Genomic DNA, 26,906 nt, shown 5'->3' with positions numbered 1-26,906 from the left:
CATGCAGGGGTCCCTTATTTAAAGGAAAACCCTCGCTCCTTCCTTAGTGCAGCCAGACAATTTTCTGGCCTGCTGCTGCAGAGCAAAGTGTCTTTGTGGAGCCTAAACAGCTATAGTGGAGGAGTTCCCAGAGAAATTCAGATGGAGCTTTGTGAATATCCTGGTTAAAGGCAAAGCTGGACTTTCAATTTGCCTTTATCTCCCATAATAGGTGTTTTCAGCAGGCACTGGGAAGGCAATAATGGCACCAGTGGTCCTTGCTTACCTGCTGATCCCTTTGTACACAGTGGCACAGGATCCTTCACACAGCTTCTCTAGATGTACATAGGATGTGGCAGCTCCAAAGGGCATGCCTGGTCTCTGCTTCACAAAGAAGTTGGTATGTGTTTTAGATTGCTGGGTAGAACATGAAGCTACTAGCATGTCATTCAGTAATGAAATTCATAGCTGGAATAATCACAGGGTGAAATATCTCCTGTCTGGCTCTATGCATGCTGCACACTCACCCATTTGAAGCTCTCCACAGCATCCTGCTCCTGGAAAGGACCAGTGTAACTCCAAGGCCTCTGCATCCTGGACCTCCAGCTCCGGAGGGTATGGAGCTGTCGGGGCTGCAGGGAGGGTAGAGGAAGGGGTGCGCTGGTTACATCCGACACCTGGCACAGGAAAAGAAGGCAAATTGTACCACTGGCAACCCACCATGTTACTGATGTGTTTCCTTTGTCCTTGGCTGCACTGGCATTGAGCACTGCACATCGTTTGCATCTCCCTCCCCACCAGTCACAGATCTCCAGTGCAGTTTCTCAGCTCCGTTTGTAAGGGAACTATGTGTATGTTCCTGTCTTGGTAAATGGTAGTGCTCACCTTGAGAACAAAGATAAAACCGCCTTGGCTGCAGAGGACACTTATACCAGTAACATTCTAAATGCATGTTATTCTCTCTTACCCTTGATTTATTCATCTCTAGATAGCAATCTGTTAGGGCACAGACTGAAAACCAAATGCAGGAGTGAAATTTCAGGAAATTTAAATTTATGCCTTTTTCTCTTCCTTAACGCCCTCCTCCCTGCACTGTTATAATTTACACAGTGTGTTAATTTGGCCCATACAGCATAACAGTGCCATAAACAATACAACTATAAAAATAGTAGTAATGAATGGCAGGCAGGCTGCAAGCTCCTCCTGAGCAGCCACATTGGCTGGGTGCCTGCATTATCATTTGACGCAAATGTAACAGGATTTGTAATCTATGGTATGCTGCCTCCTCCAGAACTGTAGGTTGTTGGCTCCCTCCCTGTTTTACAATCCCTCACTGGCATAGAACTTGCTGGAGTGCAATCTTCTCCCTGTTCATCACATCAAAGGCATTTACTGTCACCTAAGGCACAGAGTCCTCCTTCAGTAGCTTCCTAAACCTGAAGCTGCAAAGTTTGATGCTGTCTGGTTAGAGGCGAATGTGAATGTTTTGCACTCCCACAATAAGCAGAAGAACCCAGGCTTAACGTATCTCTATGCAGAATTATCACTGTGTGATATTAAATACCTCTACTGTGGACGCTGCATCCGTGTGCTGAAGGCCCGGGATAGGTTGGGAGCCCCTTCCCTCTGAACAGCAGCTGCAGCATCCTGCTCTGACAGCACTTACACACAACAGGTCTCCCATGTTGTCCTGTTTCAATTAAAATGTATCTATTTTTCTCCCCTTTGCTCCTCCTTATCCCTCTGTCTGTAATAACAGTTCATATGACTCGCATGAGGTCTCTGCCTCAAGCAGTCTTGTGATTTTTGCAGTTTTTCTTTGGAAGTCCAACACTCAGTGATCCAAATTCACCTCTGGAGTAGCTCCATTAATTTCAGCTCATTTGGCATGTGCCCTCCAAAACCAGCCAACATTTTTTATACCTAAAGATGGAGAAATAAGCAATAAATCCAAACTTTCTGGTCTTTCAAATTTCTTTCCCTTAAGCAACTCTCAGTGTAATATGTTAGGTAATGAAGGTTTCGTACAGGAACAGATCTTGACTTCCCTCCATGTCTGTAGCAGTTACTATTCTAGGCTTTAGGCTTTTGCCATTAGGCTTTAAGTTGAGCTATCTGAGCAGTGTGGCCAAGTCGTGGTTTCTGCAGGAGCTGTACATTGACCTTGCTTTGGTATTTCTGTTCTTAACCATGATGTGGTGGCAGTGTCAGCATAGGGAGCTGTCTGTCCCTGTTGCATCACTTGTCTAAGGGATGCAAGGAGTTGTATCTGGTAGAAAACAGGCTTGTCAAAGTAGCCAGAGCAAACTGATTAATCCAGCCTCAAACAGACTTCATCAATCATGTGCCAAGCAGGCGATGCATAGTGGATTTACACTGGATGTGGACAGACAGAAGTCCCCTTCTTTCAGACCCCCATGAGCAGGACTTGCTGTGCAGCTTCCCAGGACTAACACCCAACCCACGCTGAGAAAATGCTAGCGAGGGGTGAGGGAGCAAGCATCATACCATAGAATTTTTATGCCAACCCCTTAGGTCCTTCAGTTTTCATTTGTATGCATGATATGAATTCTCCCCTTTGCTTCACAGTTTTGGCGTCTAAGAATAACACTCTTTCCTTGAGCAAAAGGGTATATTTTTAAGCAAAAATCTCCTGGGAAGGCAGGAACGATTTCTGTGTCTCATTGCAACCAAACTACCCAGCCTTTGCATGGCAAGAAGGAGCTAACATACCTGGAAGGCTTGATTTCTTTCACATGATTTTCACTTCCCAGTTAGCCATAATTTGCTAAGTATCTGTCATCATGAACTTGTGTCTTCTATTCCATGTATTGTTTGAGCCATCAAAATACAGCAGTAATTTGATTGTGCTCTTCAGGCATGATAAAGGCTGCCTAGATGTGATGAACTCAGTAATAAACTGATGCATATCTGTACAAAGTTTCTTATTCTGGAAAAATAGATTTAATTGTTATGACCATATTTATACAAATGGACTTTTAAAATACATCTAAGTCTAAATAATACTTGCATTTTAAAGGAATGGAAAGATAAAAAAAAAGTACAAGAAGTAGACAATATAAAAATACTAATTACATATTAATTCCTATGAAGATTGTTCATTTTCATCTTAGCTACATTTTGTGTTAGAGAGTAGAGGGGAATCACTCTGTTAAAGAAAAGTCATGCAGCTTTTGCCAGTTAGCAAGAGCTGGTAAATGAAGAAAGCACAGTAATAGCTGGTGATTCCAGATATTGAAAAAAATTAAAATCAAATGGAGTATTCATTCCAGTTAGCACGTGAAACACTCTACTAGAAATGTTTAACAGTTATCCATAGAAAATGTAAAGAGTTTATAAAGGAGAGCCTATACCTGTCATCAGAACCATGGTTTTTAAAGGAAAGCTTCAGGCAACATAAGAAATAGTCTTCCAAGTGCAGACATAACATAAAAAGAACATTTTGCAGAGCTTTTTAAAGTAGAAACACATGTATGTAGTATGTATATACACAGACGGATGTATATATAATAGTATGTACATACACGTACAGGCGTATATACATAATAGCATGTATATACACATATAGGTATGTATATAATATGTATAAACACATATAGGTGTACATGTGTGCACAATTTGTACATGCACATGTAGACATCTAATGCACACCTACATGTGCATGTATACTACTTAGGGAAGGCTTGTCCTGTAGGAGGGCCCTGGGTCAGCAAACTGTGGTACTGGCCTGCTCCCATTTAAACCAGTAGCTGAACTCAGAGGGTTTATGGAGCACGAGAGGCTATTACTGGGTATTGGTCAGGCTTCCTGTGTAGGTTACGGCTTCGTTCTTTATTTGTGCCCCAAATATTTTGCCATACACGTTCAGGTGACATGTCCCTGACTCTTGGGGCCGACACGGTAAGGGTGGCGCTGCACAACCAGCCTCACGGCTCTGCCGTTCGCTGCCCCCAGCGTGCCGGCAACACCAACACCACGCGGCCGAGCCCCCGCGCTTCAGGCGGGTCTCGCCCTCCGACTGTTTTGTCCCGGGCCGGGACCCGTCGTCGCGGCCGCCGAATCCCGCCTCCACCCCTGCTGCCTCTTTACTCAGCGCCGCTGCGCGCGCGGGCCGACGCCGGGATCCACCCCCCCTGCACGGCGGAGGCCCCGCCCGCGCCCCCGCGTGAATCAGCTGATCCGCGCCTCGGGAGCCAGCGGTGGGACCGGCGGTGGGAGCGAGCGCGGCGCCCGGTGAGGCGGCGGCGGCGGCGGCGGCGGCGGCGGCGGGAGGGAGGGAGGGAGGGAGGGAGGGAGCCGCGGGAGGTGCCGGGGCAGCGCGCACCCTGCCGTGGGGAGGAGTGGAGCTTGAGTCACGTGGGGCGCCGACCTGTCCGGGGGGAGGGGGGAGTGTGTGGAGGGGGTGTCGTTTCCCCGCCCCCCTCCTCCCCCCCAACGGCTCCGCGCTGCCGTTAGCCGCGCGCGCCCCCTCAGCGGCTCCCGCCGGCTCGGCCCCTGCCTGTGGCGCCGCGTCCCCAAGCCTGTGCCCCGGGAGCCGCTCCGGCGGGGCCGGGGCTGCCCTGGCTGCCGGGCAACAGGTGGGGGAAGTTTGGAGGGGCACGAGGAGCGGCGAGGGGAAGGGCTCCTCTCCTGGAGGGACACGGGGAGCGCGGCAGCGTGGCGGGAAGCCGCCTGGCCGGAGCGCCGAGGACCGGCCCGACGCTGTCTGCGGCTCCCGCACCACCTGAGCTGTAGGCAGGAGATGGTGTGCTGCTGTGGCGCGCTGCTGATCAGGGAACAGGCCCCTGCTCAGCCTGGGACTGGGCGTGAGAAGCTGGTGGGGAGGCTCAAGAGCTCTGACTGAAGATGCTGGCTGTCTAACTCTGAGAGGCTGGTGGAGCAGAGATGTTGACCTTTATGTAGGTTCCTAAAGGACGACTCCTTCTTGACGGGAGTTTTTAAGGCATACTTTAAGCAGTATGCTCTTTATCTCATTACACTTTCATTTCAGAGTCCTTTCTCTTTGCATGACTTGGTTGCTCAGGAGTAAATGCTGTTTCAACTTTCAGAATCTGTTGAACGATGGTCCTGGTGTGGGTGCAGTGTGGTGTACAGGTGACATAGCATCCTGCCACTCTCACAGACCTCACAGCACAAAAAATACTGTGGTGAGCAGCTGAGGAGCAACTGGAGTAGTCATAGAGAATTGGTGGCTGATGACTGCTTTTGCAGTGCATCAACTTATGGGAATTTGCTGTACTTACCGTCCTTCTGGGGAGTTAACTGTTTAGAGAAGGGGAAGCACCTGAACCTGTGCCTGAATTAAGGTCTAATTTCAAAAGGAAAGAGGAGAAAGGGATATTCAGAAATTTTTTAGTCTCTTATGAGTTTGGTAAACTTTAAATTATTAATTCTGTGCTATAGCAGATAGTTTTCAGCTATGTTCTTTTAGCTGATACTTGGCCCTTTCTTTATTGTGTTTCCTCTTTGCTGTTATATCTTGTTTGTTACCATCCCTTATTCACTGGAACCAGCATTGAAAGCTTTGAGCCCACATCTGAAGGGATTGCAGCTGTCTTTTGGTAACAAGTTGTTTTGTTTTGTTCTGAGCAGATCTTAATCACATAATGTTAAAAATAGTGGTTGTTTAGTTGGTGCTGACCAAATCACAAGGGCTTCTTGGAGTGGTAACACATTGCATGTGAACCACAGTTAGCAATGATAAATGAGACATATGTAGACAAGGCTGATGTTGACAATTCTGTTTTGAATTGGGAAGCTTGGGGGTAACCTCCTTCAGAACCTCAGTAGAGAATCTTGTATAGCAAACTTGCACTCTTCGAAGTGTAAGTTATCGCTGAATGAGATGCAACAAATTTATTAAAAATGTGTTTTTAACATGTCTGAAAGCTGTGGAAGTACTGTGGTATTTATTAACTGTAGCAGGTAAATAAGCACGTAAGGCTGATGGGAGTTCTAGTATTTCTGAAAGTCAGGGGCATACCAGTTGTTCCTGTTCAGCACTGAATGTAAGATGACTTTTATACCTAGGATGCTTATTAAAGAATGGTCACCGACAGTGAAGGACGCAGTCCCATAGCAATGAGAGTAATGTTTACTCCACGTCAGTCCCTGCCATAGCAGTTATTATGGTGTGGTAGTGTTTGATTTCTGGAGAATTTGAATTCGCATTCTACTCTGTAAATGGGGATTACGACCTCAGTGTCACACTAGTGACCATCTGTCTGTAGCACAAATCCCCAGAATTTAAAAAGTGAATGTATGGGCAGGGCAGTGCAGGTGCTGGTGTCATGCCTATCTTCCATACCACGGCAATGATGTAGTGTGCCTGGCCCTTCACTTATACAAATATTAAATCTAGTAACAATTCAGGTAATCTTAGTGGAAAAGAAATAGTGTATGTGTAATGCTACAACTAACTAGTATATAAATGTGAACCTGCAAGGAAAACTGTATATTCCTACTGGGAGGAAGAAACTTTTATAATTACTTAGTTTGAGGCTGTGACCAAATGACTAGTATCTTGTATTAGCTGTGAAATGGGAATAATGTTGCACTCTCCTAGGAGTGAATGAAAACTTGCACTGAACTTGAAAATTATTTATAAATGTCTTAAAGGTGTCTCATTTGTGGAAAGAAAACAGTTGGGCTCTCATTTTCCCTAATACAAATGAATGCTTAGTAATGCATCCTTAACTGTGAGCTTCTGTAAAGAAGACCAAATATATCACCACCATCAACTTACTCTCTTCATTTCTAGTTCATCAGCATTGCAGGTTTCTTAATAATTGCATAAATCATTTTTCAATTGGGCCTTGAAGTGAGATCTTGCAAAACAGCTCATCAGATGCCTGGCTTTAACTTTGAATAATAAGTTTAACTAATGAATATTTAACTTTGTTTTGTTACAATCAGAAGCTTTCATGAGAATTGCAGTAAATTTTTGTGCAGTTGAAGCTCATGAAAATGCAAGATTCAAAACAAGACCCCCCCCAGTTGTAGAAGCCAGGAATTTTAAGCCTCAGTTCCCTGTTTTTAAATAAGTATATATGATGTAAATCATACAATTGTTGATACTTTGACTCTGTCAAAGCTCCCATCTCTGTCTTACTCACCAACCCATTGGATAGTTTTATGTGAAGCTAGTGTCCTTCACAGAGGAGAAGTGCCAGCACTTCAAGAGAGTGAATTGTAGGGTTAGGTAGTTTTCAGCAGGCTAAAAAAAAATAAAAATCCCCAAATGTGCTTTACTCTGAGCAAGAACACATCAGAGAGTTTAAGTTCCAGATTGCACTTCCATTTTCCTTTGATGTTTCATCAACACCTCCATTGCTGAATTATTGCATGACAGTTTCCTTGCATTTGTGAGACTTCCTCTGTTAATATTTTAAAAGTTAACTTTTACAGTTGTGGGAGTTGAGGAAGGAGAGACAGAAATGTCTTGAAAGCAGTATCTTTCTGGTGACAAGTGTGCCTTTCTTTCCTAGAAAGTATGCTCTGAATTTTTTTCAGAGCAAGGTGCATATGACTTACCACAATACTACTCTAATATGCTAATTTGTTTTCATGGGTTTGTGGCGCTCTATCTTTTTGCGATATGTTCTTTGCCAACCCTGAAGGCCAAATCCACTATTTTTAGTCCTGTGTTTGGAAAACTGGAAACACCTGGCATGATGTATTGCTGTTTCTGCCTACAAAAGTCTGCTTGGTACTTCCTTATTCAGAGCAGTCTAGTGAAAGTGTTGGGATTTCTGTTATTTCAATTATTTATCAACTTGAAGATCACTATTTCCAAGCAAACTGAAACTTCTGTATGCATATTACAGGTTTGCATGTATTGTTTCTTGTAATCAAGGCTGGCCATATTTTCTTTCGATTTTCTGTGTGTAGGAGCTTCAGGCTACTTATTCTGGATGTTTTCTTGGAGATGTCTTAAAAGACCATTATATTAAATAATTTCTGCTTTTGTTACAGTGGATATTAGACAGCAACTATAATAAAGCAAAAGGGCTAAAGAATTTATTTATTTTATTTGAATAAATATAATTACATGTATTAATGTAACTAAAAGTTTTAATGCTTCATCTAGTAAGGCAGTAGATCAAGGAAAATTACAGTTCTTTCAATATTAAAAAGCCAAACAGAATAAAAGAAACAAAGATTAACAGATTAACTGTAGCTTTGTTTTGTTACTCAAAAAGTAATAAGAAGTTATCTTCACGAAGATGGAAAGGTGTGAGGGTGAACTCTCAATCTGAAAGGATAAAAGCGTAAATGGAACAGCCACTTTTTTTCTCCTTTGCTTCCATGGTCTTATCATATCTTCACAGATACTCTGCAACCAGATTGCAGGAAGAAGTGTTTTGAACTCTTAATTGGATTTCTGCATAGGCTTTAATAGAACTGTACCTTCTAATAGTAACATGTGGTTTGGTTGGGAATATGGTTATGACTTCAACTCAACTATTTTCTGCTCATACAAATTGGTTTACCTTATAAATTTAGCTTGAGCATAGACTTTTATCTTAGTCTGAAAATGGATCAATTTGATGTTTCTTGAGTGGTGGTCTGAGAATTACAGAGTGATTAATGTTAATTTCTGCCTTTGAACTAGGTTTTGTTCGGTCTCTTCTTACAATAGACCTATTGCGAGATGAGTAGTTAGGACAAGTCTTGCTGTTTAGCTTTTGTCTGCCAACTCAGTCTGAGTGAGCTAAATATTTCAACCATCCTAGTGTTGTGGAAGTGCTCATTTAACACAGGATCTAAAGCTTTGCTTCTTGGTTTGGGTTTTTTTTTTCTTTTGTGGTGGTTTCTTTTTTTTCAGTGGTGGTGTGGGTTTTGTGGTTTTTTCGGTTTAATGTGATTTGCAATTAAATGGCTGGTTTCTTATGTTTTGCAGTTTGTAGAAATTACATTGTTCCTTTTGAAAGAGGAATGATTTGGTGGTGATGGAGTGCTGCCACTGACAGATGGACTCACAGGAAAGAAGGTGAGAATGAACAGCCAGGTGAAGCCACAGAGGCTCTCTGAAATATGCCAACTCACAATCATCCTGTAAAATTATTAAGTGATGTCAGCGTACTCTTTATAACTGACACTAAAGGGAAGAGGAGGAGTAACTTAGCTCTAGCTTCAGTTATGTCTGAAACACTCAGTTTACTACAAGAGCAACTTCTTTAAGTTGGTGGTTGTAACTTGTGGAGGAATAGCCATAGACTAAAAACTTGTAAGTAACATTCTCTGGTGCACAGTAAATCTTATCTGTACCTGTGAATTTTGATTCTGGATCAATAGCCCTGCAGTAGACTATTCTTTTGCTGCTTGTTTCTTCCACTAAGATACCTGACAGAGGTCAGATGTTTTTGGGACAGAAAATTAGTGTCTCCTAATAGATCCTGGTATGGCAATGTCCAGATTTGTCTTAAGCTGTTCTCTGAAGATCTTTTACATGGGTAAAAGCCCCAAAATGAGCTTTTGTACTGAATTTAACGCACCGTATGTTGATGATAAAGCTTTGATATTGTGTTGTGTTCTTTGGTGTACTTAGCCCATCTGAAAAAAATCCGCATTTTGATTTTAGGTTAAATGGCCTAATTCTGATGTTGGATTTTTTCTGACTTTTTTCTGGCCTATATATTACTCAATTAGTTCCTTTTTAATTTACTTCTATTCTAAGCACAAGTCCGAGGTATTTAGAATGCAAGATGGACTCTGCATTTTAATACCATGTATGATGTTTGGATTAAATGACTTATCTGAATTTTAGAAGAGTTCTTGACTGTCACCTTTTTCTCTCTTTTCTTTTTTCTTTTTTCCTTGGGGATGGGCACAGGAGCTAAGAGAGGGAATTCTCTCTCATAGTTATTATCATCTTGAAAGTTTCAGAGGCAGATTGGGAAAAGGTATTGTTCATCCTATGCACTACAGGTAGCAACATTTTTAGTTTTAAAAAATCAGTTGCCTGCATGAGTAGAGCCTTATGGCTTTTGAATGTGCTACTTGCATAAGTTGTCCACAGTGCAGCCTATCAGACTAGCTTTTCCTGGGTTTGCTTCAGTTTCGGAATGTATTTATTTGTGCCCTTTCTTCTAGACAAAGATTGCCAGTCTGTCAAAGCTTTTCTCGCTGCCTTATATATTTATCTTCACAAGTTCATGCAAAGCTGCAAGAACTGGTTTATGTGGGGAGTAATGACTTGGTAAATAAGGAGCTAAACCTGCTTTTTCCTGCAGGGTGGATAAGTCTATCCTATATAAAGTTTTAAACTGGAAGAAAACTCTTCATTTAACTTAATTTAACTTTAATGCTGTCAGTGTATACTGATGTTTAAACTGACTTTTTGTGTTTGTTTAAATCCAGTGATTCCACAAATTATTAAAACCATGTGCTGCTTGTCAAAGTTTTGAGGAATTTCTTTGTGCTGAATGGGAGAAGTTGCTGATTGAGCATTCAAACCAGAGTGTGTTGAAGTGTTAAACCAACTTCAGCTAGTTCCAGTCAGTCCTGCAAGCCCAGATACTTCCATACAGTTTCAGGATCTTTTTTTTTCTGAGTTCAATTGATTTGAACGACTGGCTTATTTGAATCAAAGAAACTTATTAAGAATTAAAAGAGGAAAAAACCCCAGCCCCAATGAAAACATAAATAAAACCTAATAAACCAGAAATGTTCGTTCTGCTTTCTAACACAGAAGAGTTAACATTATAAATCTCATTGTTCAGATAAGAACAGGGTTGCTTACATGTGGGTGGAACTGATGCAACAGTCTCCTTTGGCATACAATGGCAGAACTGTGTATTAATTTGATCTCCTTGCTGTGAGCAACAAATAGAATATATAACATAAAGGCTATATCAGTTGTGAATAAATGTATCTTTAAATTTACTAGTGACAAGATCATCTGCTTTTCAGGTAGTAAAGTACAAATGAAAAAGAAACCTAATTATTTCAAATAGAAGATACTTGGTTTTCATTTAAATAACATTTAAAGTAAGATTACAAAATTGTAAGTGAAATATGTTGGCTTTCTGAAATTAAAACTAATGCCTGAACTACTAAGCCTTTCTTACACCTGTGAAAAGCAAACCATGCGTTACTGAACTACAGAAAACTTCAAGCGGATTCTGTATTCCCCCAATCTTTTTGTAGCTCAGAAGAGGCAGAAGGAGCCAAAGAGAGAGGCCTGGTCTATGTTTGGAAGGCTGGTTCCTGCTCTGTAACTCCAGAAAGGCTTCCAGGCCTCAGTGGAAAGACTATATTACAGGCAGCCCTTGGAATACATCATGGGTTACTTCTAACAGAAGGTAATAAGCATCTTAATTGTAAAGATTTGGGGCAGTAACAAGCTTTAGTTATTGTAAAGTTTTCTTATTTTAGACTTTCTTTTTCATTCTATCTGTGTCTCATGTACAACATTTAAAGGGTGAGATTTTTACCTTCGCCAGTGTTTCTTCCTTAGTTAGTTAAAACTGTGTGGAGTAGAAGTTATATGCCTAATGTCTTCTTTCATACTCTTTCTTAACAATGTCTCTGGATTTCCTGTTTAAAGATGGTAATCTGAATAGTGTTAATTCAAAATGATGCTGCTTGATTTCTAAAAGCCAGTCCCTTTAAGTGTTTGCATAGCTCTGTCGTTGTACTGATCAGTGGGCATACAGTTGTAAAAACTAAGTTGGAAGTTGCTGCTTTGATTTTTCTCTGATGTTTTTGAAGGACAGAATCCAAGTTATTGGTGAGTTTGCCTTAATCACTTCTTCTCTACTGGAGTTATGGAACTCCAGTGGCTTTTATAGAACATGTTTCTTTTGCAATTAAAAGGTCTTTCTGTGTGTGCTCTTGCCCCATGAAGGATGATGTTTGTGGATATGATTTACAGTTTTTTCTATCACTGTGGAAACAACTGTTCATTTCAAAAATAGATTTCTTAGCAAAGTAACTTGAACTGGCAGTGCTCCAATCTTTTCAGATAAAGGTAATGATATTTTGGAGAGACTGCAGTATAACATCAAACCAGTGGCAAGATACATTTATACACACCCCTTGACCACTTCCACCTGATAGGACAATGCTATTTTACTGTAGGGTTGCAAACAATACAGTTTGGTAATGCTAGATCACTGCAAAGAGAGATGAGCTCTGTACTTCGTCATGCTCTTCAAGCATGGTTGTATGTTCTTAAAATAGAAAGGACCAATAAATACACTTGGGTACAGTAGAATTTTTAGCAGAAAGACATTACTTTGTTCAATAGTGCATGGGTGCACAGGGTAACGTTAACATGAGGTATAGAACATAGCGGCAATAGCAGAGAGCAGCCAGCAGTCTTCATAGATGAATAGTGATAGTTTCACTGAGCCTGGAGTAAGCTAAAAAGTGGTATCTGTCTGAATTTCCCTTCACATCCTAGTTTTGGTTTAATTTCATTAGACTCATGCTAGGTTGTTCTTTGTTTTTGTTTCTCCCAGGTGGAGAGGTCTACAGCTTTGGAAAACTGCCCTGGAGATCAGGATCGGAGGAGTCATGTGCTAATAGCCCTATCTTAGAAAATACTTTGCTTGGGCATCATGTTATTACAGTGGCAGCTGGCAGCTTCCATAATGGAGCCGTAACAGAAAGTGGTGTGGTGTACATGTGGGGGAACAATTCTGCTGGCCAGTGTGCAGTTGCTAATCAGCCATGTGTACCAGAGCCACAACCCATCAGTATTTCTGATTCTGAAACCAGTCCTCTGTTATCAGTAAGGATTTTGCAGCTAGCATGTGGAGAGGAACACACACTGGCACTATCACTAAGCAGAGAGATATGGGCTTGGGGGAGTGGCTGCCAGCTCGGTCTCATAACAACAACTTTCCCAGTAACAAAGCCACAGAAGGTAGAGCACCTGGCAGGGCGCGTTGTGCTCCAGATTGCCTGTGGAGCCTACCACAGCCTGGCTCTGGTACAATGTCTCCCTGTGCAGGAAATGAAACCTATCCCAGAGAGGTGCAATCATTGCAGCCAACTCCTCATTACCATGACGGACAAGGAAGATCATGTCATCATTTCAGATAGTCACTGTTGCCCACTGGGCGTAGCACTGTCCGATAACCGACCAGAAAGCCATGCGTTCTGTCCCTCACTGGAGACCCTGGAAGGAAAAAGTCTATCAAGTAGCCAAAGTGAAGACTCTCAGAAACCACTTGTGGAAGAACATACGCTTGTTGCTTTAGAAGCTGATGGAGCAAGTGTGTTTTCCAGTAACGATGGGCAGGAAGACAGTGGAATTTCTAGTCCTGGAAATATTCTGTTCCCAGACAAAAAAGGAGTGAAAGAGTACTTAATCAGTTTATCAGATCACTCATTAAGTGAGAGCCTGGAGAAAAACATCTGCCCAGAACCTGAGCAGGTTGGTACCTTGTAACGAGCTCTAACTTTGCTACAACTCTTCTTGTATACATGACAATGTTACTCTTTTCACAAGTGAAAGATTCTGTTAGTTTAATGTAGCTGTGGTGTTCCCATGGTTTCAGAGTGTTTTTTCTCAGTGATGGTTCTCAACTTTTAAGCAGAAGATTTTTTTGTCCTCCATCCTTGTTCACTTGTAAGGCTTTAATGTGGGCAGCCTTGACTCTGCTATAGTCTCTCTTCTTCCTCTGATTCACAGTACCAGAGCCATGTAAGCCAATTTCCCATGCTCTAGCTGGTTTACAATACATGGGTTTCCCATTTGTGTGGGGCAGGAAGCTGGTACTTGTCCAACTTACCTTTAAGGTAAAACTTTATTTTCTAAATGTGGAATGAATCCCTCACAAATCTAATTGCTCAATGAATTAAAAATTCTAGATTGCAAGAAAAGATACTAAAGGTAATGTTAGTATTGACCAAAAGGCTTCTGATGTTAATCATGTAGGGGTGGCATAAACTCATAAACAGGGATGGGAAATACAGAAGTACTACTCTGTGTGATGTGGAAGATGGTTCAACGATGCTATTTCGATGCCATAGCAGAACAGTAAAGTAATAATTTCTTAATAAGCATCAGAAAATGCTTAAGTTCATTCTTGGTTTCTGGTTCTTGAACCTTCATCGCAAGGTTCAAAAGCTGCTTCCAGCTCTCTGCCAAAATACTACATTTTCCACTTTGGAAAAAAAAAAAAAATCTTATTTGGGGTGGGAGGAAGAAGATAAAACTCAAAAGCTATTGGACAGAAAACAATCCAAAATCTTACAGTGCAGCCTGGCAGTCCCTACACAAGTACTGTCCTGCTGGGTGGCATATGGTAAAGGTAATGTCTGTAGGGAAATCTGTCACTCTGTGGCCCAGGATGCAAAATTTATAGCAGAATTCTGAAAATGTCTTTTGTCATATGAAGGATGGTGTAGACATCGATTTCTTTAATTTTTCTTAATAGTTACAGTAAGGAGGTTTTCAAAGTGGTTCTGGGAGATAAGTTTTACAGTGCCTAATAAATAGTTGATTTTTGTTACCACCTCTAATTGGGGGAAAAAAGGTAGTATTAAAACTAAAACAAACTGTCCAGTAATTTGGTGATTCAGCAAGTTATGTTTTCCTATTCTGAGGTAAATTTATTTCAGAGAAATAAACATGTGTGAACACAGTTGTCCTTCCTTTTGCTTTTTGCTATTAAAATGCATTCTAGCAGTTGCATGCCCCTCAGACTCCTGGGAGAGCTCCTCCCATTAGCAAATGACTGAAGTGTGTAGTTTCATGCTCCCTTTCTCAATTCCTTGTTCCTGGAATGCTTCCAGAGTACTGCTTCCCTTCTACAGTTCCAGGAATAAATAAGCCTGGAACTGATTCAATGAATCTTAACAGAGTTGAGCATACATGTGAAGAGCAGAACTGAGAACTAATGTAGTGTTTCAGCATTAGTAAAATCCTCTGTTTCTCTTTGCTTTCCTATGCAAATTGAGTTTGCTTTTCTGTATTGCTAGGCATGTCTTTTACAAATAGGAATGAAATGCTGGTAAGGACCAAGCCCAATCCTTTAGCTTAACCTTTCACAAAAAGAGAAGTCAAAGATTGTCTTCCTTCTTGTAGAATAAAATGGGATGTGATATTAATAATATTACTTCACACCATGTATTAGGTGGGAAAATGGGACTTTACTGTCTTTGTTTTAACATTCAGACTATTTGGTACATAGTCCTGTGCATTATTTGTGAATTTGGTGGGTAAATTAATTGCTATTATAGGTAACCACATGCTGGTACTCATAATTGCCTTCAGTTAGTTTGTCCCTAGTGTGACTTGATGATTATTGACCAAGCTTTATATGGATACAACAGCAGCGTGAGGGAACACATAGGCCCCACAAGGTCTTGGATAGACCTTGCAAAATGAATCCATGAATCACTGTTTTCCTTTTAACATATTGAAGAGAGAACTTACCTCTCTGTAAATACAGCATGCTGACTGATGCACTTTAATTGGTGGTGAAGAAGCTGCTAATAAGCCTAAAATAAAATCCCTTTTTATCTTTTTCTATTTGTTTGGAAAGACTTTTTTTGTGTGTGTGTTTAAAGAAACCCAAACAAACAGACCCGCAGTCTTTAATGGATGAGTTTGCACTAGACAACTGCAGCAGACAAAGCCCAGTCTGTGTAGAAATGGTCCTTGGTCCTACCTTAAAAAGATATGATTCTGAAGAATAGATGCATGCCTAAGTATAAAAAACTTTCTCATAATGTCTGTTCAGTATAGCATATAGTTTGAGTAGTGAATGTGTATATCATCATCCTACTGTTATATGCTGTCTGGTGTGATAGTCTTTAATTTTTCTTTGATTTTAGCCTTCACAAGAAGAACAACTCGGTGCTTGTATCCCTGGCCCTCCAGGTACCAGCACATCTGCCTTGAACAGCTTGGTGGCCTCTTGTGCATCAGCAGTTGGAGTGAGAGTAGCTGCTACATATGAAGCTGGAGCACTGTCTCTGAAGAAAGTAATGAACTTCTATGGCGCACCTCCAAGTGAATCAGGATCTCAGTCTGGCGGTGGTTCCCCAGGGCCTGAAGCTCTGAAAGACAGTCGAGAAGAGCAGGTCAGACAGGAATCCATGCAGGGGAAGAAGAGTTCCAGTTTAGTAGATATTAGAGAGGAGGAATCTGAAGGAGGAAGTCGAAGGCTTTCCCTGCCTGGCTTGTTGTCACAAGGTAAAAAAGCATGTTGGGGAAAGCCAACTGGAAAAGTTGTAATAATGTGGACATTTGTAACTGGAAAATAAAACACTGATTGAACACAAGTCTAATTATCTACCAAAGGTGTCTGTATTATAAAGTATACCGTAGGACTTGAAGGGACTTGAGGGAGTGAAGACTAGCAGATACTGCATGCTAAGACAACCAAAAGCGTAGCGGGCTTATGAATGTTCTTAGTAAAGTAAGGTAAAGTGGGCACATTGTGGTAGTCTGGGCGTTTTATTGCAAAATGACAGCAAACTGTCTTTCATATAGGTTGCATAGCAGATAAAAATCTGTTTGGCCTGTAATCCCTATTACACCGAGCTGGTTTTGAGCCAGGGACCTAGAAATACTCCAGTTCCTACTGCCAGACTTCAAAGCTAATGACCTTCTTACCTCATAGATTCTAGTGTTAATTGCTCCGAATGGGTACATGGTTTAGTTCTATATTGATCTTGGATCTGAGGGGAGATTTTAGGAATTATTTAAAACTTTTGTTCACTGCAAGGATGTATTTTCTTTCATAATCCACTTTTTTAATGCACAGTTTGTTTCGGTTCATTTGCTTCGGTAGAACTGCATAGTTCTCAGAGGCCTGTTAGCCTTTAATAGCTGGTAAAAGCTAGTTGGGATCTGTCTACTTTTAACATACGTTACTTCCGTGTATTAGTAACCTATCTTCTTGCATGTCAGCTTTTGCTCTCAATCTTATTTAAGACCTCCTTAAGAAGTCTTGATCAGTTCTCAAATAGTGCTGTTACTGTGTAACACAGTCTGAGTGATATATTTACCTAAAATGATGAGCAATTTTTCTCTCTCTCGGCCTGTTTTCAGTTTCTCCTAGGCTCTTACGGAAGGTAGGGCGGGCAAAAATGAGGACTGTAGCTCTGACTCCAACCTACAGTGGTGAGGCTGATGCTCTTTTACCCTCTCTAAGAACGGAGGTGTGGAGCTGGGGAAAGGGGAAGGAAGGACAGCTAGGGCATGGTGATGTTCTGCCAAGGTGAGATTTCTTTGATTAATATTTGATGTTTTATTCTTTCATTCAGTAGGTCACTAGAAAACTTTGAGTATTAAACTTCCTCAAATTCTCAAATTTGGTCAGCTACCTTGCGTTGTGTTCTTGTTCTTTTAAGTCTTGTGACCTAAGTTCCTCCAAGTAACACATTTTGTTACTCTATTGTTACTGAATGTCAATTAGTTACGACTTTTCTCCTTGAAATCTCTAGGAGTTTGGTGATATTTTGACTTTGTCCAAATTAAGATGAGATTTATCATCAACTTGTGCCCTTTGTGACCTTTTTGACCAAGCTAGTTTATTGCCAAAAGACTCCATGTATATTTGTTTTCTCTGACTTGTTTTGGGGAAAAAAAAAAAAAAACCAAACAAAACTTGGAATTTATTTCTGTGTTAAGAGTGCACTTGATAATGGTTTTTTTTTCTTCGCCCTCCCACCATCTCCTATGGGTTCTGGGGATTGACAGGCTTCAGCCACTATGTGTGAAAAGCCTAGATGGTAAAGAAGTGATTCATCTCTCTGCTGGTGGCCATCATTCCTTAGCACTCACTGCCAAATCTCAGGTACAAGTATTTGTTATCATTTATTCCTTGTCTGTGACATAATTGTCACATTTGGTGTTTCCTAGGTTTTGGGGTTTTGCTTCTAATCTCTTGTTCCCATTTGTGGGAGGCAACTTGGAAGCAGTGTGGAATTTTAATTCTATTACTGCTGAAGTTCTGCATGTACCATCAACATTATGTTTAAAGACTGACATGACTTGATTTGGTGCATTCCACTTCTGAATATGAGAAGACAATTTGAGAACATAGGAAGACAGTGGAGATTAGGAAAGTGCTTCTTGGTACATGAATCTTATACCCTTGACTTTGTGAGTGTGTACACTCGATGTGTTGTACTACTACAGTTCAGTATGTGTCCATGTATGCAAACTTGCATTCTGATGTTTAGCTGTGTTTCTTACAGGTGTATTCTTGGGGCAGTAATACCTCCGGCCAGCTTGGTCACTTGAACTCCCCGACAACAGTCCCTCGTCTGGCAAAGGTACTTCCTGTTTTCTGCATTTTTCTTTCAGTTGAGGGTCTCTTCTTATACAAGTGAGTGCAAAGTGATTTCTAAAAGATGACCTTGTTTATGGATCCATGTGCTTAAACTGCGAAAAAGATCCTAGATGAGCTTGTGAAAAATGCACCCAAGAAATCCTTTACCCAGACTTCCACTAGTTTTTGACCACCTTCAAGTTCTAAAACAGAAATGTGATTGGTTGTATCTTCTTACCAGATTTCACTTGTACATTGTGTTTGGTTTCTTTGACACCAGTGTTGTAGTGCTGAAACTTTTAAATACTTTGGAACACTGGTTTTATGCTAAGCAATTGCTTCTGGCATTTTTAGCTTTGCTAGGCCATGCCTACATTTCTTGTTCATTTCTGTATTTCCAGAGCTGTTTTGGCAGTAGGTTTTCTGTTTGTTTTGAACTTCACATCACATTGAGTGAATAGCCAAATAATGATTCTGGGGTTAGACCAGACCCTTGCCTAGGTTTTGTGGTGCTTGTCTTAGTGGAAAACTAGCTGCAGAGTTTTCCTGCTTAGACCTTATGTAAATTAAGGTACAGCATAATAACTGTCTCCCAAATTTATTGATGTCCCAATTAAATGTAGAAAGGAGAGTAGTGTCCCAACTTTAATCAAGCTCACCTGATGCCCATTTGAAAATAAAACTGAGTTGTAATTTCAAGGCAAAAATTCAGCCATTAGAAAGAAGACTGGAAAGAAAGACAGTTTCCAGTGTACATGCAAGAAGTGTATTTGTTACGAGATTCTGAGGTTGAAAAATTACCAGCTATTGCAGTAGTTTTTCTTGGCAGATGTATTATGTGTGTGTGTGGCTAGAAGAGTTAAATACTCTTCCCTCCTTCCAGCTTTGGGTGGTTATTTCTAATGGATTTTCCTTCCTCATGAATTTCAGGTGTGTGGCAATGGTGTTTGGACTACAGCAGCAGGACTAGATTATTCCCTCTTCTTAGCAGATGAGGAAGATTTTCAACCTGGATTATATTACAGTGGCCAGGAGACAACAAAAGAAAATAGCTTGTATGAAAACAGCTGTACTAAGAGTCCAGCTTTGTTACTATCCTGTAGTAAGGTGAGTAGTATTTCCTCTAAGTTTAGTGCAAATCATACTGATGCTTTTTGGGAATAGCACAGAGCTGGTTGTTCAACTGCAGTGGTGTCAAGTAACTGGTTTCTAGCAGCCAAATTAGGAGCACAGTGTATGGAGGGCAGAGAGGAAGCCTTACCAGTATTGTTTTCTTCCCTGTCTGTTTCTTGGTCTTCCCTTCTGTTTGAGAGGCAGGGAAGTGTTTCCAGTGTGTCTACTCACTCTCCTTCCATGTGTGCATGCTGCAGAAGTGCACCCTTATGTTGTGCTGTTTTCACCACCGTCCTCAGGTGTTTATTCTTCAGTGCTGTTGCTCTTCATTTTCCTGTTGTTCATCAAGCGATTGAGGGTACTGTCTGCTCTATTCTGTTCTGCTTCCTGTGCATCTTGTTTGTGAGTGGGCAGAAGGACCCCTGAGTTTGGCACCATCTCTTTCCCTCCCCCTCCCTTTCTCATGGGTGTAGAGGGGGAGCAAAGGCATCAAAATGTGCATTTGCATGTTTATGGGAGAGAGGAGGTGCCCCTATGCAATTTTCTTCGTCAAGCTGAATCTTGTATCCTGCTTTGAAGTTGGCATGATAGAGAAGTGTGTACTCTGGCTGCACATCCTCTTTCAAGTTGTTTGTACGTTTTCAGATCAAGCTGAGTTTAAGGTAACAAAAAGGAGGTCAGGAGGGTAGAAGCAGCTCTGTCTCAGCTCTTCTGGGTCTCATTGCTACTTCTCTAGGTTGAGCAGAATAGCAGTTGGAGAGGGATTTTGAGGAGGAATGGGGATTTAGACTCTGGGTTAGACTGAATTACTGTATGGTATTGCATGTGAACCAGAACTAGTGAGGAGCCACAGTGCATCAGTGGCACTTGTGCTGTTCTTAGAGAAGAATTTTTCTCCCAAATAATGTGGAAAGCAAATACCTACTAATACCTGTTCAAATACTACTTCTGGTGTTGGTCTAGTTATTAGTATTGGTCCAGTTTATTGATACCTGTATCGATAAATTGATGTCTTTCTAGGTCCAGAAAGGACTATAGGTCAGGGTGCAGTCATAATATTAAAGTCTTGTTATTCTCACTTTGTAATTAATAAGAGAAATAGCTGCTGTAATGATACTATTTAATATCATTATTTTTGGTATAAGCATGATGTATATTGCAATTCTTAAAGTGACTGAACTTAAGGTCACTCTTTCTTAACCATGAGATGGTTGTATGAATCACCTTAAAAGATGGTCTATTTATTGTCTTTTAGGCTCTGTCAGTACCAGGAAATGAACAGCATTGATTGTCTCATAAATGTTTCTTCTACTTTTGTCATTCTTGTATTAAGCCACTATTGAATGGATTGTTTGTCACTGTAGGTAATTAATACTTACTATCACTTAGTGCTCCTAAAGATATGCTTTTTTCTGCATCACCCTACTTTTAAGTTGGAGTGTATACACAAAATATTTAAGCTGGTGTTTTTTCTTTTCTGTTTTTCACCTTTCAGATAGGATACATAAGCAATGTGATAGCTGGTGGTGACAACTGTTTGGTCTTAGTAGACAAAAACGTAATGGGATATATTGCCAGTTTGCATGAGTTGGCTTCTACTGAGAGAAGGTTTTATTTCAAACTGAGTGAGATCAAATCTCAGGTTCTTAGACCTCTTTTAGGTTTAGGTAAGAACTTCTTTTAATATTTTCTTTTCTGTTATTTCCCCTATGTTCTACAACAGATTGCTTTATGCAAAATTTAAAAGTAACTATATATATTTTAGATAAAGCTTTATAAAGGTCTTACTTTTCTCCCCTATTTGGATGAACTAGTGAAATACAGCTGCATTATGACATCTGCAATATGTTATTAGTATTTGCACTTTCCTGACTGTTTCACCTGAAATAATTACTTTTTACTGTATTCAGTCTAAAATTGTTGAATTCCTGGTTCTGCGTAATGTAGCCATGAAGTGAAATTGCTGATAAAACATCTAAACAGCACCTTCTGGTAATTCTCTTTTGTTAATGGGTGCTGCTCTTTCGTAAGGTAAGAGAAATTGCTTTCTGGTCTGTTACAGATAATTTGGGCAATGCAAATACAATCCAGTTGTTGCAGGAAATGGCAAGCAGGTTCAGCAAGCTGTGCTATCTCATTGGTCAACATGGAGCTTCTTTAAGTAGCTTTCTTCATGGAGTAAAAGAAGCCAGGAGTTTGGCCATCCTGAAGCATTCCAGTCTCTTTTTGGATAGTTACACCGAGCAAGTATCCAATTCCCTCTCACCTCGAGTCTCTGCAGGCTTAATCTACTGACCATAACAAGTTAGGGGAAAGCAGATCATACGAAAAGCTACATAACTAACTTGTGCAAATTGTATTCTTGCTATTTAAGATGTATGGAGAGTTTTACACAAACTAATTAATTTTGTAGTGAGCTATGTATTTCAAAGTCTTTGCCAGTGGAGCACACTGGACAGCTTCAGCTTCCCTAATGTAAAACTCTACGTACAAACTCATCTTTGGTTGCTGTATATATACCTGTAAAAAGGTGACATGCTCATTGCTTAATAATAAGGATCTTGTAATATAATGTAGTAGAGTTACTATGGCTAGGCTACTAAATACATTTAGTTTATCGGGTTTATTGGGGCTACAAAATACATTTCAATAGTAATTAACTAAAAAATTGTCTCCCAGAAGGACAATTCTTCTGCCCTGATGTCTGTGCACTGTGCTAATGGCAGCAGCAATGTGGAATAGTAACGCGTGTTCTATGCTCCATGTGGAAAGTGAATCCTAAGTGTTCCAGTAACATTGAGTGTTTCACTGTTTAATATTTTCACTAGTACTTAGATTACTTGAAGTAAAAGATATTACAGCTCTCATAGGTAAACTGTTGGAAATTACAGCAGTTGCAAGTTCCAGATACGTTCTTATTTTGTAACTGAAGCTCTTCCCAATTTTAGGTATTGTACTTCAGTAACAAACTTCCTCGTAATGGGAGGATTTACACTCCTCACGAAGCCAGCAATGTAAGCAAACCTTTACCCTTCTCAGGAATTTTGGATCTGTACTTTAAAGATTTGTGTGTGTAATGAACATGCAGAGACTTGGTCTCAGCTTTCTTGAGTACACTAATTCCTTCTCTATCAGATGAGGAAAAAATTACTTCCTCTCAAATATTATAAAAGTTTAGGTTAAAATTCTGCTAAATGAGTTTGGTTACTTTATCTTGAAGGTGGAGAAAGGAGGAAAAAGGCATAAATTATGGTAAATTCCTTGAAAGAAATGTAAATAGACTTCAGATAATGATTTTTGAAAGCTTAGTCTTAGAGTTATATTTTCATCATCTATTCAGTGTTTGTTAGCATTTTATTCTTTCAAGTGTCACTGTCAGGAAAATACAGAACAGCAACCTTTCCTTTAAGAATTAGGAAGAGTAGATAATGTGGATTTACTTCCATTTGAATTCTTAAAGTTTAAGGAAGTGCTTTAAAGTGATGCAAAAATAACATTTCTGCATGTCTGTCTTCTCTGCCTCTCAAGGTTGCTTTATTCTGTTTTACGCATAGATGCTCTTAAATGTGAGGAAGGAATTGTAATCTTAAGTCCTGAGATGGTGTATTTGAAGTTTATAGATCATAGAGCTTTTTTTCTCAGTTCAATAGTATTTTTGTCTAGGAAGTAAAGTAATGATGCTGCATCTTTCACTCTAGTGCTGTGAAGAAGTTGTAATGATGTAATGAGGGTATTTTTAACTTGTCTGAGGAATTGCTGGCTTTCCTTCCTTCCTTCCTTCCTATATTCTGTAATGTGGGAGTAAATCTGTTCCAGCTATTTATGGAGCACTTTGAATGTAGTATAAATGGTGGTATTAGAAGGTACTTACTCAAAGAAACTTCTGCACCTGAGGACCAATGCCGAAGAGTAAATACCAAATCCCACTGCAGAGACACACTGAGTGTGTCAAGATTTTTAGGGTGGCTTACAGGAACTCTTAATTCAAGTATAAGCTTACTTATAATAAGTACTGAAAAATTGCGGATGCTGAAATTACTTCTAGTGAATTCATCACATCAGTTGTTGCTGTCAGGTGTCACAGCTTTGCCTAATGCAACCAGGGTCTCAGGTGAACAGCACTTTTACGAGGGTTTGAAATTTCAAGGAGGAGATGCCTTGGAAGTTTTCTCCTGTTATTTGCAAAGGGAAGTCAATTTCTTTGCTAGTTTCCCCTCCTCGAGGGATACTGTCTCAAGTCAGTGCTTAATGATGTCAGCCTGTCTTTCATGGATATTCTGTGAATTTTATGGATATTATATGAAGGCATCAGAAGTAGTCCCAACTTTAAAAAAGTGCTAGCTTCAATAGCAGTCTTCATTGTTGGCAGATTTTTGAGCATGTCCTCTGAAAAAGTAGGTGAGTTTTATGATTCAGTTATTATTTGACACTTCAACAGAGACACCTCCATGTGAGGGTCTCAAAGCAGTTTAAAAATGCAAGCCATCCAGGTGATTACATTTAAAACTAAGAAATATGGTCTTCTCTCAAAAGAAGACTTTATTCTTAATCTTGTTAAACAAGAGAGTTCTTAAACATCATTAGCAGACTTAGAAAAGAGATGTTATTTTGATGTGTGAAATGGCATCTTGCTAATTACACAGGATTCTTAGTGACCCTGCTGTGCAATTCTCTGATCTGTTTCACTGTCCCTAGGGCCTGCTTTCTTAGTCTCACCTGATGCTTGCAGCTTGTGGTTTAAATGCCTGTCAGCTGAATACGCCTTAGTGCAGATGTATCATGTGCTAGCACATGTGTGCACACAGATAGGGTGAAGGAGAGGGAAAAGTAGGTTTGTTTTCCTCTTAATGAAGAAATCCTGGTTTTGTGTGTTAATACATTGTCTTCAGAATCATTTCCCTCTTCTTCTCTGAACTAGATTAGTTCTCCCCCTTGGAAATCAGACTGAGGATTGAACAGATTTCCTGCCTTTCTTTGAGGTAGGATGTAATTTTTCTAGTTAGGGGAAAAACTGGTCAGTTGCCTTGAACAGCAGGGGTGGGGAAGAGATTATTTCAGTATATTTAGGGAAGTGCACTGGAACCAAGTTAAGATTCTTTCAGGCCTTCTTATATGAATCAACAGCGTTAGAAACTTAGAATAATGGGGAGGTCATTCCGCTTGTTAGCTCTTTTACTAATCAAGTGTTAAAGTGGAAAAAGGCATTTACTCTCCAAGTGGGGCAAGTTGGTCAACTTTTTTCAACCAGTTTAATGACTGAGCATGTGAGAGTAGAAGCAAAAAAAGTTCTGTGTTGGAGTTATAAAAGAGCTACATGTCTGTATTGCTATACTTCCAAAACTAAATTGGGAATAGATTAATAAGCAGCATGCATTTGCCTTTATAATTTGTATTGGTGTATCATAATCCAAAAAGGGGCATTCTGAGCTCATTTATACAAAACATCACTGATGTCTTGCTGTCTTTCTTTTTTTCTTCTCTCCTCCCTCTGTTCCCCAATGGTCCCATCATTTAGAGACTTCTTGAGTAAAAACCAGGAGCTGTTACAGAAACTGTCTGAGAAGAATGAGGAAAACCTCCAGCTAGTGGAAGTTCTGAATGCTCTGTTTTTCATGCCGTTTGGACGACTTCATAATTATGCTAGAACTTTGCTAAAGCTTGCCACATGTTTTGAAGTGGTAAGTTGGCTTTGTTATCTAGATCTGAATAAATACACACATGAAACTTGGGGCTCGGAAGTAACTGTGTGAAGTAAACGCCAGGTAATTAAAAATAGCTTAGTCCTCAGAGAAGCTGCCTCAGGCTTGTGTTTGCTGCAGGGAGGATGGTGCACGTTTATTTGTGCAGTCTCACACCACACCTGCACAGATCACATGACAGGTAGAAGCCTGTTACTCTGCCAGGACTTGTTTGTGTGCCTGAGCCTAATTGCAAATAGATTATTTAGATGTTTGCCTGCTGCTTTTCAGTTCCATCTGGCATCATTACTGTAGCTGCCCTTGGCTGTAATGCTCTACTAAAAATACTACATATATATTAGGTAGACTTTTACCACCCATTTAGATACATACAATTGCATTCTTTTGAAATAAAAGGTGACTAAACAGGAACAATAACTACTTGTACATTTATCCCAATATGGTAAAGTATTACTCCTGCAATTACTAGCACTACTTCTGCTACAGCTTGTAAAGCTGCAAGAAGGTAGATCATGTAATTGTATATTAATCATTCTCTTCTTAACATTCATGGCACTTCTGTGAGTTTTAAAGTCTCCCAGCACACCAACAGAACATGTGACCGAGAGAATAACTTACCCTCCACCATTACTTTATTAACCAGACCAAATGTCATACATCTGGTGCTGCTTTAACAAAATGAGCAGTTGCACTGCAGTTTGGTTAGTGCTGTTGGTACAGGTATTCAGAAACACTCTCAGGTCTGTCTTACCTTGTGCCCTACAGGCATCTCCAGAATACCAGAAGCTACAGGATTCTAGCTCTTGTTATGAGAGCCTTGCTGTCCATCTTAACAGAAAAAGGAAAGAAGCAGAATACACACTTGGCTTCTGGAAGACCTTTCCTGGGAAAATGACGGTACGATGACAACTGTCAGTCCATTAGCAGCTTGAATCTCTTGCTGGTGGTGTTATACTCTGTCTCTTACTGATGCTGCTGTCCCAGTTGCACTTCTCATTTTTCTAATTTGTGTTGCTGTGGTCATGTTGCTTTAAAAAGGCTGGGCCTTTACTATGAAAGACAGATAGCACAGACCTTAAGTCACAATCAGTGAGAAGTAAGCTGCTGTATGTTTGTTTTTAACCCTATCTGTAGGATTCCTTGCGAAAGCCAGAGCGTCGCTTAATCTGTGAAAGCAGCAATCGTGGCTTGTCTCTGCAGCATGCGGGAAGATTCTCTGTAAACTGGTTCATCCTCTTTAATGATGCTCTGGTACATGCTCAGGTAAGCCAGCTTATAGCCAGGAACAAAACGTTTTCTCTGTTACAAACTACATGACACGTTCTTCATACAGTAAAGACAAGTTTTTGCACTGTTCAGTGTAATGTTGCTTGAACACTTAAAAGTGGTATTTTTTCATGTTTACAAATAAATTTGAAATTATCTACTATTTCTTTAACATTTGAGTGCTGTTGCCCTGTGGCTGGCATGGTTTTTCTTGGCTGTTTCTTCGTGCAAGGCGCATGTAAGGAGCCTGTAGTGCTCAGTTTTCCCCAGTCCTCAAAGGAAAAAAAGCTGTTCAGGAAAGTATGGGGCAGGGATAATGGGTCAGCACCCAGTGAAGTTTCCATTCTCCTTCTCCTTGCCTACAGTTCTCAACGCACCATATTTTTCCCTTGTCTACACTGTGGGTAGAAGCTCTTTCAGAAGAAGCTGGTAATGTGTGAGTATACTTGCTTGTGATGCTGAAAGTCAAATATCTTGGGATGAATGATGAGCATTTTGTAACCAATTACTGTAAACGAGGAGCAGAATAGGCTGGATGCAGTCATGTCTACCTCTCTGTCTTGTTTCAGAAAACTTATTATATTTC

At 40.4% G+C, this 26,906-nt stretch overlaps 2 protein-coding genes across 8 annotated transcripts in view; one reads left to right on the top strand and one right to left on the bottom strand.

The window, feature by feature from the left end:
• CDK15 (cyclin dependent kinase 15) overlaps window positions 1–1,663 on the bottom strand; it is a 35,418-nt gene extending 33,755 nt beyond the window's left edge. Inside the window, exons 1-2 of the mRNA XM_030486705.1 lie at window positions 1,544–1,663; window positions 266–363 (exon numbers count right to left, since the gene is read on the bottom strand). Of these exons, the coding sequence (XP_030342565.1) occupies window positions 266–363; window positions 1,544–1,663 (218 nt within the window). The remainder of the gene's footprint in view (window positions 1–265; window positions 364–1,543) is intronic.
• ALS2 (alsin Rho guanine nucleotide exchange factor ALS2) overlaps window positions 1–26,906 on the top strand; it is a 199,469-nt gene that overhangs the window by 155,148 nt on the left and 17,415 nt on the right. For 3 of the 7 annotated variants that reach the window (XM_030486699.1, XM_030486698.1, XM_030486701.1), the window contains 15 exons: window positions 8,903–8,992; window positions 11,152–11,306; window positions 12,468–13,387; window positions 15,796–16,156; window positions 17,018–17,186; window positions 17,669–17,765; window positions 18,169–18,246; window positions 19,173–19,349; window positions 20,851–21,022; window positions 21,418–21,598; window positions 22,304–22,369; window positions 24,871–25,033; window positions 25,820–25,951; window positions 26,189–26,317; window positions 26,686–26,756. In XM_030486699.1, coding sequence (XP_030342559.1) covers window positions 8,973–8,992; window positions 11,152–11,306; window positions 12,468–13,387; window positions 15,796–16,156; window positions 17,018–17,186; window positions 17,669–17,765; window positions 18,169–18,246; window positions 19,173–19,349; window positions 20,851–21,022; window positions 21,418–21,598; window positions 22,304–22,369; window positions 24,871–25,033; window positions 25,820–25,951; window positions 26,189–26,317; window positions 26,686–26,756 — 2,891 coding nt within the window. In that variant the 5' untranslated portion in view covers window positions 8,903–8,972. Of the gene's footprint in view, window positions 1–4,097; window positions 4,234–4,478; window positions 4,899–8,902; window positions 8,993–11,151; window positions 11,307–12,467; window positions 13,388–15,795; window positions 16,157–17,017; window positions 17,187–17,668; window positions 17,766–18,168; window positions 18,247–19,172; window positions 19,350–20,850; window positions 21,023–21,417; window positions 21,599–22,303; window positions 22,370–24,870; window positions 25,034–25,819; window positions 25,952–26,188; window positions 26,318–26,685; window positions 26,757–26,906 lie in introns of those variants that run through there. The other 4 variants (XM_030486697.1, XM_030486702.1, XM_030486700.2 and 1 more) reach the window with 4 other exon arrangements.

This window comes from Strigops habroptila, chromosome 5 (assembly GCF_004027225.2).
Source record: "Strigops habroptila isolate Jane chromosome 5, bStrHab1.2.pri, whole genome shotgun sequence".
NCBI classification, from domain to species: domain Eukaryota; kingdom Metazoa; phylum Chordata; class Aves; order Psittaciformes; family Psittacidae; genus Strigops; species Strigops habroptila.
This window is presented reverse-complemented; position numbering and strand designations above follow the sequence as displayed.